The sequence below is a fragment of the Balaenoptera borealis genome (assembly GCF_965194805.1).
Source record: "Balaenoptera borealis genome assembly, chromosome: 10".
Classification (NCBI taxonomy): domain Eukaryota; kingdom Metazoa; phylum Chordata; class Mammalia; order Artiodactyla; family Balaenopteridae; genus Balaenoptera; species Balaenoptera borealis.
This window is the reverse complement of record NC_138874.1, coordinates 112,635,670-112,651,825: the sequence shown is the minus strand read 5'-3', so window position 1 is coordinate 112,651,825 and position 16,156 is coordinate 112,635,670. Positions and strand designations below refer to the sequence as shown.

Below are 16,156 nucleotides of genomic sequence, written 5' to 3'. Positions count from 1 at the left end.
AACAACACAGCCACAATACTACAGTAAACAACTCCAGAGCGCTGACTAGGAGTTGGGGGTGACTCCCAGCACTTTACTGACACCAGTGGGAGCCATCTGGCCCCCAGGGGGACAGATGGCAATGTCTGGACCTATTTTGGGTTGTCACCACTGAAGGGAGGGGATTGCTAGTGGGATCCAGCGGACAGAGGTCAGAGATGCTGCTAAGTACCCCGCAATACACAGGACTGCCCCCCACGACCAAAATACATCCAACCCAGAATGCCACGAGTACCCAGGTCGAGAAAACCTGCTTTACATGAATTCGCCCATTTAACCCTTGAGCAACTCTGTGAGGCAGAAACTACTGTCATCCACGGTCCACAAGTGAGTAAACGGGGGCAGACGGGCTTCGGAGCCCCAGGGGCATCCCGACCCAGCACTACGGTCCTAAACCGGGCAGCCTCCACTCAAAGTACCTTCTTTGCAGGGATGTCACTGAATACTGGAGGGACAAGGCCCTGAGCCTTAGACAGGTTCCCTCCCCCATATTCAGGCCAGCTGCTCCGGACCCCTTGCTGGGCACCACTGCTCTATCAGCCAAATCCGTGCGGGGCTCCGGCTGATGGAATTAGGAAGGGAAACCAGAGTGCTGTGGGCTCTGGGGGAGGCTGGCCTCTGGTCTCCTCGATCCTGACTCCCTGACCCCTGACCCCGCTGCCCCCTCCCCATGCTCTCTCCCCCACTCCCCTCCCTTGTCCCTCAAGACTCCCAGGCCCTGGGGACTGAGGACCATTCTCCCTGGGGCCTCAGCCCTCACACACCCCTGTCCCGCAGCCCGAGGTTGGGAACACAGGGGACAGTCAATTCCCGAAGGGCTCAGCAGGCCGGCAATGCCGGGAGGGGGGAATGGGCCGAATCTGGCACAGACCCTACCGAGCTGAGGCAGGAAACTGCAGACCGTGACCTGGGACCAGCCAGGCAGCCGGTGGGACGGGAGTGCAGCAGGAAAGGAGGCCAAGAAGGCCAGGAAGGGCGTTTTAAAGGATGCCCTTTCCAAGCAGGCGGCAGCCGCCACGGTCTCGGGAGTCTAATCAGAGACCTCGAGAGCTGGGATGGAGGACACACTCTCAGAAGACAAACGGAACGTGTTAGTTTAGGCATGAAAAAGGAATCAAACAGATCCACATGCCTGCAAACCCCAAAGTTCCAAACGCCGCAGAGTTTTGAGTAATTCACTTAATGGCAAAAATCCAGCGGAGATGAGACATGGGGTGTTCTAGGAACAAAGCTGTCAAGTAAACAGGAAAGGGGGGGGCGGGGGAGGGAGGAAGGGAGGAAGGAAGGAGGGAAGGAAGGGAAGGGTTGTTTGAAGGCACCATTTTCTTCTATGGCTAATTCCCTGCGCTCATCCCTGAAGCTGGGACACACTTACTCCATCACTCCTCATCTCTACCTACACGCGGGTTCACGTGCCCAGGTGAGCAGCTCATTCAGAATGCTCATCTGCCCACGATGCTAGCCCATCACCAGACAACTTGTCTGTAACAAATAAAACAAAAATTAGCAAACTTTAGGAAAAGGAAAGCTCACGAGGCCACACTGCCCTTTTCCAATTAAAAGTAATGAAAACCATCACCAGACATTGCGGATTTTCTCTATAGTAAGTTAACACCCACACAGTAAGCGAATCCGAGCGGTACTTTTTCTTGCTGCAAGCTCTCCCGCACACGTGATCTCTATAGTTCCTCCCGGGCAGCTGGGAGGTGAGCACAGGCTCTGGGATGCTCCCAGGGTCCCGTGCAGGGCCTGAGGTTGGGGAGAGCAATAAGGTGGCACTAAGTGTTGCAGCCAGGCCTGGATTCCAGGCATTCTGACTCCCAGTCCAGTGCTCTTTAAAACCCACACCATCAAGTCCCCTCACATCACTTTCAGTTACTGCACTTCTGACTGATTTACCCTTACAGCCTTTTTCGGTGCCTGCTTGGTCATAAAGACAAGTGCGATTTCAGAAAATGAAGGTTCATTCATTGCAGCACTATTCACAATAGCCAAGACATGGAAGCAACCTAAAGGTCCATCGACAGATGAATGGATAAAGAAAAGGTGGTACATATATACAATGGAATACTACTCAGCCATAAAAAAGAATGAAATAATGCCATTTGCAGCCACATCGATGAACCTAGAGATTATCACACTAAGCGAAATAAGTCAGACAGAGAAAGACAAATATCATGTTATCACTTATATATGGAATCTAAAAAATGATACAAATGGGCTTCCCTGGTGGTGCAGTGGTTGAGAATCTGCCTGCCAATGCAGGGGACACGGGTTCGAGCCCTGGTCTGGGAAGATCCCACATGCCGTGGAGCGACTAAGCCCGTGAGCCACAATTACTGAGCCTGCGCGCCTGGAGCCTGTGCTCCGCAACAAGAGAGGCCGCGATAGTGAGAGGCCCGCGCACCGCGATGAAGAGTGGCCCCCACTTGCCGCAACTAGAGAAAGCCCTCGCACAGAAACGAAGACCCAACACAGCCAAAAATAAATAAATAAATTAATTTAAAAAAATAATGATACAAATGAACTTATTTACAAAACAGAAACAGACTCACAGACACAGAAAACAAACTTATGGTTGCCAAAGGGGAAAAGGGGGCAGGGGGCGGATAAACTAGGAGTTTGGGATTAGCAGATACAAACTATTATATATATAACAGATAAATAGCAAGTACCTACTGTATAGCACAGGGAACTATATTCAACATCTTGTAATAAACTATTATGGAAAAGAATCTGAAAAAGAATATATCTATATTTCTATCGATATATTATATATATATATATATATTAACTGAATCACTTTGCTGTACACCTGAAACTAACACAACATTATAAATCAACTGTACTTCAATTATAAAAAAAAGAAAATGAAGACTCCATTCTAACAAAGAAACAAAGGCTAACACTTAGAAGCAGACACAGTTCTCACTAGCAGGCTTTAGTAACCATCTTCTGAGGCCGAAAGAATTCAACAAACCCAGGAATGGGGTCTGGGGTGCTGCATACGTTTTAGGGTGGTGAGAATAGGAACTGCCGACAAATATGAAGATGACCAATTTAGAGAGCTTTCCTTATGCTCATGGGTCCACTCCCCCGACCCCAGCAGCCGTCCGGATTAAGTACACAGCATCGAACATCCTGAGGTCTATAGGACATAAGTAGTGGAATATACCTCAAAGAAAAAGGCGGCATCTGTCCCCATTCACATCTCTTCACATCTTTGTAGGGGTCTGGCCATCTGTTCCGCCAAAGGATTCTCAGGAACTAAAAGGTATGAGATCTTACAACCCACCCCTTGCTCAATGCCCATGTTGCTAACCGGTCCATCACACCTCTTGCTGATCAATGGAAAACACAGGGAGGAGATCCACATCGTCCTCCTCCTGCAAGGCACACAGCAGGACTACGTTTCTGAGTCCCATGCGCTGGCCAGGGATGGAGCTCTAAGCAAAAGAATGTGGGCAGAAGAATGGCACCACCTCCAGCCCTGGCAGGGAAGAAAATCTCCTGTGAACTATCCTTCATCTCTTCCTTTCCCCACCCCCAAATAAAAGGCAAGGAGCCCAAGATCCTGGCAGAGGGCAGAGCCACAGGATAGAAGACGCCCTGGTCCCTGAATGACCCGATGGAACAGAGCCCCCCGTGCCCGCTCCCCACCACCCACACGGACTGTGCCCTGAAGGAAAAACGAACATTCATTGTATGAAGCCAGCGAAACGGTGGGGCTGTTTGTTTACACAGCTAGGCAACCCTAATTCAGAACGGAAATCACAATAGTTACATTTATACCTAAAAGTATACCTAGCGTATCCATGTAAGTTAAACAAAATCAGCAAGATGGCATATAAATTGTGTATCACACTCTTGAGGAAAAGCAGCAGCAACCGTAAACAACAAAGAGGCCAGGGTACAGACTGAATAAAGTTTTTGATGAGGGCTTCCCTGGTGGTGCAGTGGTTGGGAGTTCGCCTGCCAATGCAGGGGACAAGAGCAAATGTCGGCGAGGATGCGGAGAAACTGGATCTCACACACACACACACACACACACACACACACACACACACACACACGGCTGGTGGGAACATAAAATGGCACAGCCGCTCGGGAAAAGTTTAGTAGTTTCTTAAAAAGCCAAACTACCTTTCCATTCAACAACTGCATTCCTAGGCATTTATCCCAGAAGATGAAGACTTCCATTCACACAAAAACCTGTGCGTGAATGTTCACAGCAGCTTTACTGGTAACAGCCAAAACCCAGACATCCTTCAAACCATGGATACACACAGCAACCTGATGACTCTCCGGAGAATTATGCTGAGGGAGAAAAGGCAATCCAAAAAGGTTACATACTGCAAGATCCCATTCATGTAACATTCTTGAAATTACAAAATTACAGAAATGGAGAACAGATTAATGGTTGCCAGGGGTTATGCGGAAGGGCAAAGGGCAAAGGGCGGTGGGTTTGGCAACAAAAGGACAGGAGGGGTCCTCCGGATGATGGAAATGCTCTGTATCTTTTTCAATGTCAATATCTGGGTTCTGATATCCTGTTGCAGTTTTGCAAGATATAACCTTGGGGAAAAATTGTAGTGGGTACACAGGATCTCTCTGTACTATTTCTTACAACTGTTGGGTCTGTAATTATCTGAAAATCCAAAGTTAATGAAGAAAAAAAGGGAGAGGAAGGAGGAAAGGAAGGAAAGAAGGGGGAAAAGGAAGAAGGAAGGAAGGAAGAAAGAGAAAAAGAGAGGAGAGAGAGACAGAGACAGAGAGATGGCAGGTGCCCTTGGGCACTGTGGCTTCTCAGCTGTACCCAGCACAGGACTCAAAACTGCCTGTTTCTTTCTCCGTGTTTGCACTACCTGCATCCTCAGAGGTCACAAGAGAACAAGAGAAAGAACTATTCACACACGCTAAGACAATCCTGATAAGACGTCTGATATTCTGGGCCAACACTGGCACTACAATAAATTTAAAATTTTTATAGTGTTTCCAAAGTAAAATCAGGTTTGTAGAAATATAATATGCCTTAATTTCATTTTTCTGCAACTCCAGTGAATAAAAATGTCTGCATTTCTATTTACTTACAATCAAATCTAATTTTTCTTCCCCCAAAGTAGCAGCTTGCTTGCTACTCTAAGCAACAAAAGGGATCTCTCTGCAACTCTCACACTGCCAAATTTACTGGGATACTACACTATTCCTAGCAATTATCATCGCGCAGGGCTAATCTGAATACACACGTCACAATCCCTAACACCAAGCAAAATGTCACATCCCCCTAATATGGGGGCAAAACACACCATTAAGACATCAAGTTTGGAAGAAAAGCATTCCTCCAGCCACCTTGACTGTCAAATCCAAACAGGAAATCACTTGTCACTACATTTCTAAACTGCGCTTTATTAAATAAAAAATTACTAAAAGCACCGTTCCATGGCGTACCTGGCTTATCACAAACGCTGATCTCAGGACTTTGTGCTCTGAGGACATTATCTCAGTGAATCCCCACCGGTCTTTGCAGTAGGCAGGCTTGGGTCCTCTTTCCAGATGAGGAAACTGAGGCTAAGAAAGCAGGAATAATTTGCTCAAGGGCCACATAACAACTAAGAGCCAGGCGTTAAAGATGTGTCGGTGCCAGTGCCCACATCCCCACATCCCGTTTGAGGTCTGCCTGGAGTGGAGAGTGAAGGGCACGCTGAGGTCACTGGTGTTCGTTCAATCTGCCTCTAGCAAAGCTAAAGGCTGGAAAGAGAACCGTAGTCTCGCCCAGGCTGCTCTCCACACCACCTCCATTCCTGTTCTATTGCTGCCATTACAAATCACCACACCCTCGGCAGTGGAAAACCACCTACATTCATTATCTCACTGTGCTCCAGGTCAGACACCCAGCGGCTCTGGGTCTCAAAGCCAAGGTGTTGGCCGGCTGGGCTCCACGGGAGGCGCTAGGATGAACGTTTCCAGGCTTATTCAGGGGTGCTGGCAGAATCCAGCTGTAACTGCAGGACTGAGGTCCCCATTCCCCTGCTGGCTGTCAGCTGGGGCCAACCTCAGCTCCCTGAGGCCTCTGCCTGGTAGCAAGTGGACCTCGACATCTCCGGGCCAGCATCCGGGCATGGAACCCTCTCAGGCTCGGAATCGCTCTGACTCCACTTCTGCCGAATCTCTCTTGTGTGAGCAGACAGAGAAAGTTCTCTGCTTTGGGGGCCCACGTGGGTAACCCAGGACCATCTCCGCACCTCAGGGTTCACAGCTGTAATCTCATCTACCAAGTCCCTTTTGCCGTGTCACACACCACATTCACGCGTCCTGGACACTTGGGGGGCCATTATTCTGCCTTCTGTGTCATCACTGAGATGTGAGCATGCCAGCCTCAGGTGTGACGGCTGCATCTTTTCCACCTCATCTGAAGAACAGGATCCATATGAACACAATTTTACTGGTGTTGGGACGTTATGACTCTGCCTAGTTGGGGGATGATGGAAAAGTTCATCTGGTCCAACCCCTCAGTGTGACAGCTAGGTCAAAGTTCATGTCCGTGTTAATAAGCCAGGTCAGTAAACACTGACCCACCAAACTCAAGCCCAAGGGGAGAAATTAACAGGCTGGTCAATTTCACAGGTGACCCCCCCCCCCACTACCATGAATGGGGGGGGAGGGGGGAACCAGCGTTTCCTGCCTTTGCTGAGCAAGCAACAGATCAGCTGTTTACTCCTTTCCTGATTCCACAAAGTAAATAAATAACTGAAGTGTCTCATTTACAAACAATGCTTCTAACAGATTCTAAGTACTTGCAAACAATGAGCTGCGATTCATGTTTCCAAATGAGATGGAGTTTTACCATTTTCTCTCCCCTCGTGATTCATTCACGGGCCAAGCCACTGGCCGGGTGGAAGCCTGGCCGCCCACAGACCCACCAGGGCCCATCTAGGGAAACACAGTCCCGTTGTAAGGCTTCCCCCAAAAAATGTAAAGGGGATCTCCAGTAATTTTCCCTTAGGCAGAAAGAGGAATTAAACTCGTGGAAGTGAATCCCTACATCCAACATTACATCTTCCTAGCCAGCCCACTCCCTGAGAACCAGCGGAATCCTCCCCAGGCAAACTCCCAGACAAGAGGGCAGCCTGACTCAAGCGTCCTCGGCTTCCCCCTGCCCCAAATCGGGAACTCTAGGAGCTCTAGGCCTGCGCGCCCTCCCTGACAGGGGGTCCAGTTATTTACAGTTCCTCCTGCTGCTGAAAGAGTTGTGCTGTCTCGTCCTCTCCACCTGGTGAAACTAGGCAAGACAGCCCCCTCCCATCTCCCCTGCCTGACAGCCACTCACATCCTTCCCAGAACTGGCTCCAAAACCTCCAGGATACCCTTCTTCTCTTGAAACTTTTCAACTTGGAGTTTTCTTAAAACCAAAGTATTAGCCAAAGGTGTGATGTTAGAAGGCACTGCCGTGAGCGCTAGCAAAGCTTCTGGAAGGCACGTGACTTACCGTGGGAAGGACACAACCACGTTCGTGCCCACAGCTGCCTCCCCAGTGGGGAGACCCTGCTTGTGGGTCTCTACTTGTGAATGTTCCCTTTGGTCATGAGACACAAGTCACTCCACAGGTATGGACACCTCCAGGGTTCTCACTGACACCATCCAGGTCACCCTGGGAGCCAAGGGTATCAAGATGACCTTAAAGAGAGGTCTCTCGCCCATCTCCTGGTGAGCACAGTGGGGTGAGCATGAACTCTAGAGCCACCACCAGGGTTCAGTTTCAGGACGGAGCACTTACTAGTGGCGTTAATCTGTCCTTTGCCTCTGAGAAGTGGGAGGGACAGTAGTCCCCTGAGAGGGCAAGTCCTGAGCAGGGGGCTCTGCTGCCCTCTGCCTGCCCCCTGCCTGCCCCCTGCCTGCCCCCCGCCTGCCCCCAGGGCTCCAGCTCCTCTTCCATCTCTAAGCACTGCGCTCCCTGAGGGTCTGCCCTCAGCCCTCGCCTCACACACACCATCCCAGCAGGCTCACTACAGCCCAGACCCCCCCATGCCGCCCCACACCCGAAGCTGACCCAGCAGGAATCTCCACACCCAAACCTCCCTCATCCAGTGTGGATTGATGAGGACCTTTCTATCGGGGCTGAAACCACCTGAACGGGCACAGGATGCTGCTTACAAACTCAGCTGCACTCGGAAGCCCAGCTCTGCTGCTGACCTTTGTAGATGTGCCGGAGCCTGAGGCCTCATCTCTAACACAGGGGTGGGAAGGGAATTCAGCCACAGCGGTCCTGAAGCAGCGCCACCTGTGCAACAAGCCCCTGCGGGCCCAGAGGGGACCTAGAACCGTCGCGATGTCTAGGCCAGCTCCACTCTACGTCCCTGGCATCTAGCAGAAGCATCACAGAGAGAAAAGAGAGAGCCCTGGGGACTAGAATCACTCAGGCTTCCCAAAAGTGGGAGGGCTGAACCACACCAGCAGTGGGAGTGGGCTACTCCCCGCAAAGGCTCAGAGTCGGGAGGGCGCGGCAGGCCGCAGGATCTGGAACCCCAGGAGGGCACCACCTGGCTTCGGAGGGGAGGCCAAGGTTACAAAAGGCCTTCCAAGTCAGGCAGAGTGCAGCCTGGCGGAAGAGGTGGTCAAGGACCCCTCTGGATCGTGGAGCAGGAGGAAAGAGAGACTGAAGCCAACTGGGAAGCCGTGGGGATGAGGAGACCAGCCGCGGGCCCAGACAGAAGCGTCCGGTGGGCAAGTTAAGAGAAGGCAAGAACCCACAGGCCTCCGAAGGCCAGGCTACCAATCCCCTCCAGGAGGTCGGCAGAGCGCACGGGGCCTGGGGGGGCTGGTTGTTTAGCCATTAAGGAAAGTCTCCGACTCTGGAATGTGTACTTGGTCCGAAATGTAAACTTGCAACGGACTCTCCCTACTCCCCTCAGGAAGCGACAAAGAGCAGCGAAGCCAAAACAGGTCCCCGCCCTTCCCAACCCGCTCTCCGGCCCCGGGGACCCCGAAGCGCTCGGCCGCTGGTCCCCAAGGGTCCCGCGCCGTCCAGGGCAGGACCACCGAGCGGCAGGCGGCGCGATCGGCCCGCCCCGGTCGCACACGCCACCTCCCACCGGGGGAGAGCACAGTCGCTGCAACTTGAAACTGTCCACCCGGAGCCGCAGACACTGAGCACAACTTCATCCGAAAAGCAAAAAGGCGCGGCCGAACAATGCCCCCGGGGCCTCCCGGCCCGGCCCGGCCCAGCTGGGGTCGAGGCGTCGGGGGCAGCCCCGGAGGCTGGAAGGCTCCGCCGCCGGGATGCCCGCCCGAGAGCTGGATGTCGGAGGGGACACCCTCGGGAAGTGACACAAGCCTCCCCCCACCCCCGCGTGTCCCCGGCCCGGCTCGCGCAGGCTCCGGAGCGGGCGCGGGGACAGCGTGCGCCCGGGGTCCGAGTGGGCAGTGGCCGCCGACGGACCCTCGGGCGGGCAGGGCGGGGACGCGGGTTCCCGGCCTCCGCGGCCCCTCCGCGGCCCCTCCGCGTCCCGCCCGCGCCGCCCGGGCCGCCGGCAACAGGCTCCCGGGCGCCCCCGCCCTGCCCCGCCGGCCCGGAGCGCGGCGCGCGGGAGGTGCTCACCCACGCCGTATTTCTCCTCCCGCTTGGTGGGCACCCAGCGCGTCATGCCGCCGCCCGCGTCCCGGCGCCCAGGCCGCCGCCGCCGCTCCGCCAGGAAACTCCGCGCCTAGGCCGCCATTTTCCATTCCTTTCGAGCCGCGACAGGATGGGGTGGAAAAAGTTTGCGGCGGAGGCGGTGTCATGTGGGACGGGGCGGGCGGAGCGTCGCGGGCCGGATGGGAAAGGCCGGGAGCGCCGGCGGGAGGCGGGACGGCGGCGGGCGGGGGGCCATGGCCCACGCCCCCACCCCCCGAGGAGCAGCCCCGCAGGGGCGTCGTCTCCCCCTTATCCACGGAGCCCTCCCGGGGGCTGGATCTCATGCACGGAGAGGGGTGCGCCCTGGCCGGCAGGTGGGCAGGGGGATCCTTGGCAATTTGTGAAGCTTGTGGCTTGCACAACCCCGGGTTAGACTGGCGCGCGGTGATGTGAGGTCCCCAACTCAGTTTCCGCCTTGGGGGGAGAGGCCTGGAGCTGAGCAAACCCGCAGGTTCCCTGGGAGGAGGCTTCCCGGAGCACGTGGTTCATTCATTCATTTGACAAACATTAAATGAGCACCTACCCAGTGCTGGGTGCGCTAGGAGCGCCACACTAGCCAAGCTGGGGTGGGGAAGTCATGAGAAGAATAACAAGAGGTGGGTCGGCTCCTGGTGCTTGGGCAGGGACACCCAAGGCTGGCGGGAGGAGACGGTGCAGTGCTGGTCAGGGAGCGCTTACCGGGGAGGTGACCTCTTGCGGGAGTGTGGAGTGAGTGCATTTACCCGGAGAGGCCAAGAGGGAAAGGCAGGCAAGGCCCCGCTGGGGCCCAGAGACCTCAGCCTCCTTGGGCCCCCAGAAACTTCTGCTAGCTGAGTAGGACTCAAGGTCTGTGAAGTGGGGCAAGAGGGGAAGAGATGCTGGCCTGGAGAGGAAACCCCAGGCCGGGTCTGGAGCAGACACACTGGCCTCTGAGGAACGTGGTCTTCACCCTGTAAGAGTTCTCAGACTGTTGTGTTTTCCACAGCCGTAGAAGATGGGGCTTCAGATTTCTCCAAGGAAAAACTTATAACAACACACACACACACACACACACACAGTTATTTTTTACCATAATTTCAGAAAAGAATAGAAAAGGTCAAAACCAAGAAAAGGAGGAATGAGACAGCTTCAGAATGAAGACAGCGCATAAAATGGAGTAAATTTGGTGTCACGGCATATTAACTGGCTGTCCGCCTCCTCATGCCCCCAAGAACCAGTGACAAGGCAGTAGGCCTGAAAGCCTTCAAGGATGGACGAAGGAAGGTAAAAAAGACTGGAAAGCCCCGTGGCATAGGGACAGCGCTGGATGGCAGAGCTGGGGAAGGGGCTGGTAGGGCCTAGGAAAGGCCAGGAAGGCCACCATTCTGCTGTAGAGAATGCCCATCGCCTGTCCTTGGGACCACTTTGAGACAGGGAAATCTCAACATTCCACCCAGAATATCAATTAATTAAACACTTGAGAACGCCCTAAGAGCTTGTCAGTTTGGGTGGCTCAGAGGCAACTTCCTACATACAGAGGATAATATATGACTTGAGAGTTCACGGACATCAACCACTGGTTTATAGAAAGTTGCAGGCCCTGTTTTACTGATAAGGAACTTAAGTCCCACAGAAGGAAGGAGACTGAGCTCCAACCACACACAACCTCATGTACACACTTAAAACCTCCTGTAGAAATCAGAAACCTCAGGAGCTGAGGCTCTGAACCCGTGGCCTGGTGACTCGGACCCTTGAAGGAGAAGCACAGTGAAAGTGCTGTACAGGAGAAGTAGGGCATTTTGAGACAAATGACATGTCGGCCTGACCTACTCCAAATCAGGACGGGCTTCCCTGAGAAAACAGAGAAAGCCAAGACTTTAAGGAAAAGCAGAGACTAGCAGAGGGAACAGCATGTGCAAAGGCCCTGGGGTGGGAAGGAGCACAAATCCGTCAAGGAACTTATAGGCCACTGTGGCTGAAGCACAGGGAACCAGGGTAAAAGGGCCAAGAAATGGGCCTGCAGTAGAAGGGCCTTCTGGGTCTTGTTAGGAACTTGGAATTCTGCAAAGAAAACCTGGAAAACATTTTAGTGATACTGATCTCTCTTGTGCCCAATTTTAGTTTTGCTTGTGTGGCTACATGCTGGGGAAGATGGCGTATTGTAGTGAAAGACCAGGGGCTTGAGAGCCACGCACATCTCGGAGTCCTGGCCTTGCCATTGCCAGCTGTGTGACCATTCTCCTTCCGTTTCTAGCCTTTTCTGCTTGTAAGCCTTAGGGTTCTGAGAGCCCTACATATGAACTAGGGATAATGATACCACCCTCACGCAGCTCTTCTCAGGATCAAAGGTGAAGATATGGCTGAACAGGTAAGACATTCTCTAGCTATGCTTGGTTTCCTCATCTGATGCTGCCCCCAGGTTTTTTGCTTAATAACATCATGGTTAACATTTTCTAGAGCAGTTTCCACTTTCACCCTGATAAAGGTGACCCATTGAATAGATAAATAAATGTGGAGTGGGATTTGTATACTTTTGTAAGACACTCATAAAAATAAATTTCTAAATCAGAATTTTAAAACTCCAGATGGACCACAGACCATGTGTTGGAGACAATGAAGTTTTGGTCCCATTACTGCGATGTGTGCCCAAGTTTGGCCACTGTCCCTGAAGCACTGAGAGGTTTCTCAGCGTTCCCTGGCTGACTCTGACAGTGGTCTCATCTTGCGGCTCTGAATCGAGTCTGGGCCCTGGCTCCTTGCCCTGTGGTCGCTTGAGCTCCGGACTGGCATCATCTCCAATTCCACGAGTCCTGGGGGGTTATAGTGAGTTGGCATTTTTAACTCCTGAGTTGACGTGGCTGGGCCACAGAGCTCAGCCATACCTCCCAGGCATCACGCAGGACTTGGACCTCTGCCGTGCTTGCAGATCCCCTGGGCTCTTAGTGCCCAAGAGCACTGTGGCTCCGAGTAGCCCAGTCCTAAGCGTCAGTGGGAGTTCAGACTAGTGACCCCCTCCCAAGATAAGGGAGAATCTTGCGATGGAGCCATGAAAAAGCATAATTGATATTACAGTTTTAATTTTTGAAAATTAAAATTGGTACTTCCCAGGTGGTCCAGTGGCTAAGACTCTGCTCTCCCAATGCCGGGGGCCCGGGTTCAATCCCTGGTGAGGGAACTAGATCCCATGTGCCTCAACTAAGAGTTCACATGCTTCAACTAAAGATCCTGTGCAGGGACTTCCCTGGTGGCGCAATGGTTGGAAATCTGCCTGCCAGTGCAGGGGACACGGATTCAATCCCTGGTCCGGGAAGACCCCACATGCCACGGAGCAACTAAGCCCGAGCGCCACAACTACTGAGCCTGCGCTCTAGAGCCCGTGAGCCACAACTAATGAAGCCTGCCCGCCTAGAGCCCGTGCTCCGCAGCAAGAGAAGCCAGTGCAGTGAGAAACCAGAGAAGCCACCGCAATGAGAAGCCCACGCACGGGAATGAAGAGTAACCCCCGCTCGCTGCAACTAGAGAAAGCCTGCGTTCAGCAACGAAGACCCAATGCAGCCATAAATAAATAGATAGATAAATAGATAAATAAATATCCCATGCAACTAAGACCCAGTGCAGCCAAATAAATAATAAATATTTTTTTAAAAAGAAAATTAAAATTAATTTTTTTAATTTGAAAAAATTATCCATATTCACAATGCAAACTCAAGAGGTAAATTCAGCAAAATCTTGCCTGGTGGAGGTACCAGAAGGCACAGTGAATGGGGGAGGGGGACATGTTTATCTGGCGAGGAAGGGTGGTGAGCAGATGAGAGTAGGACAGGGAGGCAGGGATTTTACACACTTCATCAAGGGGAATTCACCACAGACTGTCTGCCACCTGAAAGAGGAGGTACGGGGTCTGCAGTGAGGCATCTAGTTGCTGCCCCTTTGATCCAGTAGCAGATGTTAGCATCATATTACGTGACCAGGCATGTGGTCACAGTACATAATGTCGCGCAGAGCTAAAAAGTATAATCCAATAAAAAAAAAAAGTATATTCAAGACTTCAGACCTAAATTCCAGTTTACAGAAAATAGAGGAGATTGAGCAAAAAGTTAAATGACATCACAAGAACCCCCGACAGTCCTCGACTTAGGATGGTTCGACTTAAGATGTTTCAACTTTAGGATGGTACAAAAGTGATGTGCATTCAGTATAAAACTTACCTCGAATTCTGAATTTTGATCTTTTCCTGGGCTAATGATACACAGTCCAATTCTGTCTCGTGACGCAGGGCAGCAGCTGGGAGCTACAGCTCCCAGTCAGCCCTGCAATCAGGAGGGGAAATGACCAATACACGTACAATCATTCTGTGTCCGGACAGCCAACCGTTCTGCTTTTCACTTTCAGTACAGTATCCAATCAATGACATGAAATATTCAATACTGTCTTATAAAACAGGCTTTGTGTTAGATGATTTTGCCCCACTGTAGGCTAACTTAAGTATTCTAAGCACGTTTAAGGTAGGCTCGGCTAAGCGATGAGGTTTGTTAAGTTCGGTGTGTTAAATACATCTTCAACTTACAATATTTTCGACTTACAATGGATTTATTGGGACCTAACCCCATTGTAGGTTGAGGAAGATCTGTACAGTCAGATGAAGATAGAAGGTAGTCTCTTCTGTAGGACACTGGTCTGGTGTCATCAATAAGTCAGTATTATTGGAAAAAAATGGGTGGATGGGAAAGAACTGTTCTAGATTTTAAAAGACAATAAATATAAGAGGACTTCCCTGGTGGCACAGTGGTTAGGAATCCCCCTGCCAATGCAGGGGACACGGGTTCGAGCCCTGGTCCGGGAAGTTCCCACATACCGCAGAACCACTAAGCCCATGTGCCACACTACTGAGCCTGCGCTTTAGAGCCCACGAGCCACAACTACTGAGCCCGTGTGCCTAGAGCCCGTGCTCCACAATGAGAGAAGCTACTGCAGTGAGAAGCCCGCGCACCGCAACGAAGAGTAGCCCCTGCTCGCCACAACTAGAGAAAGCCCGCGCACAGCAACGAAGACCCAATGCAGCCAAAAATAAATAAATAAACAATAAATAAATTTAAAAAAAGAAAGAAATATAAGAAATTCAGTCCTTGACTGGGTACTGCTTTTAACAAAACCAACTCTAAAAGTTGTTAAGGACAAGAGAGGATTTTAACTATGAACCAATAGTAGATCATATTTTTAAAATATTTATTTTGCTAAGTGTAATAATAGAATTATTGTGGTTATATCAAAAAAGTCCTTATATTTTAGAGATACATGCTGCAGTGTTTAGAAGTTTGTCATTTACTTTAAAATACTGCAGCAAAAACAAAGAAAGGTGAAACAAAATTCTTCCGTCTAGGTGATAGGTTAATGAGTGTTTCATCCCTCTACTTTTTTTATACGTTTGAATTTTTTTTTTTTTTTTGGCCATGCCACACAGCATGTGGGATCTTAGTTCCCCAACCAGGGATCGAACCCAAGCACCCTGCAGTGGAAGCGTGGAGTCTTAACCACTGGACCGCCAGGGAATTCCCTGAAATTTTTTAATAAATAAGGTGAGGGAAGGGAAGTGCTTGAGATTTGAAAAGCCGCTTGTGAAACAGTAGCCTGGGCTGGCCTCACTCCAATCACTCGGGCTCTGCTTCATTTTCCTGGGGCACCGCTCTGCATTCTCGGTGAAGATCATTAAGGCAGACCTGAGATGTTAAACTTCAACCAGCTCCATAGAGCAAGTATGTTGTTCAGTAGAGGATGCTGCCTGCTGACCCAATGTGCCTTGTGGGCAGATGTGACTGTGAATATAAATGCAGACCAAGCAGTCCTTCCCACACTGAGTACACACAGAAATGAGCTCTGGGGCTGGGGGCCAGGACACCTGCAGGAGGGGGAGTGTCCTGAAATAGAAGGAGCCTGGATCCAGCTGGCAAGGCCTGAGACGGTCAAGGCCTTGCCCCTGGAAGCTGGGTTCCCTCAGGGTCCAGAGAGTGCATGCTTGCGTTCTCAGAGTCAGGCAGACACATGACCAGCACCTTGGCAGCTGTCTGACTCAGGGAAAGTTACCTGCGTGCTCTAAGTTTCCTCGTTTTTATTTTTTATTTATTTTTTTAAAATAAATTTATTTATTTTATGTATTTATTTTTGGCTGCGTTGGGTCTTCGTTGCTGTGTGTGGGCTTTCTCTAGTTGCAGCGAGCAGGGGCTACTCTTCGTTGCGGTGCATGGGCTTCTCATTGCGGTGACTTCTCTTGTTGCGGAGCAGGGGCTCTAGGCGTGCAGGCTTCAGTAGTTGCGGCGTGTGGGCTCAGTAGCTGTGGCTCACGGGCTCTAGAGCACAGGCTCAGTAGTTGCGGCGCACGGGCTTATTTGCTCCGCAGCATGTGGGATCTTCCCGGGCCAGGGCTTGAACCCGTGTCTCCTGCATTGGCAGGCAGATTCTTAACCACTGTGCCACCAGGGAAGCCCCCCCCCC

At 51.5% G+C, this 16,156-nt stretch overlaps 1 protein-coding gene and 1 long non-coding RNA gene across 3 annotated transcripts in view; one reads left to right on the top strand and one right to left on the bottom strand.

The window, feature by feature from the left end:
• Positions 1 to 9,817, bottom strand: part of DOCK1 (dedicator of cytokinesis 1) — a 526,335-nt gene extending 516,518 nt beyond the window's left edge. For both annotated transcript variants that reach the window (XM_082406605.1, XM_082406606.1), the window contains exon 1: positions 9,635 to 9,817. In XM_082406605.1, coding sequence (XP_082262731.1) covers positions 9,635 to 9,680 — 46 coding nt within the window. In that variant the 5' untranslated portion in view covers positions 9,681 to 9,817. The remainder of the gene's footprint in view (positions 1 to 9,634) is intronic.
• Positions 9,818 to 9,961: 144 nt separating this feature from the next.
• On the top strand, positions 9,962 to 13,257 carry LOC309635418. Its single transcript, XR_014248830.1, has 2 exons — positions 9,962 to 10,951; positions 11,922 to 13,257. It is a non-coding gene; the product is annotated as an uncharacterized lncRNA (long non-coding RNA).
• Positions 13,258 to 16,156: the final 2,899 nt, after the last annotated feature.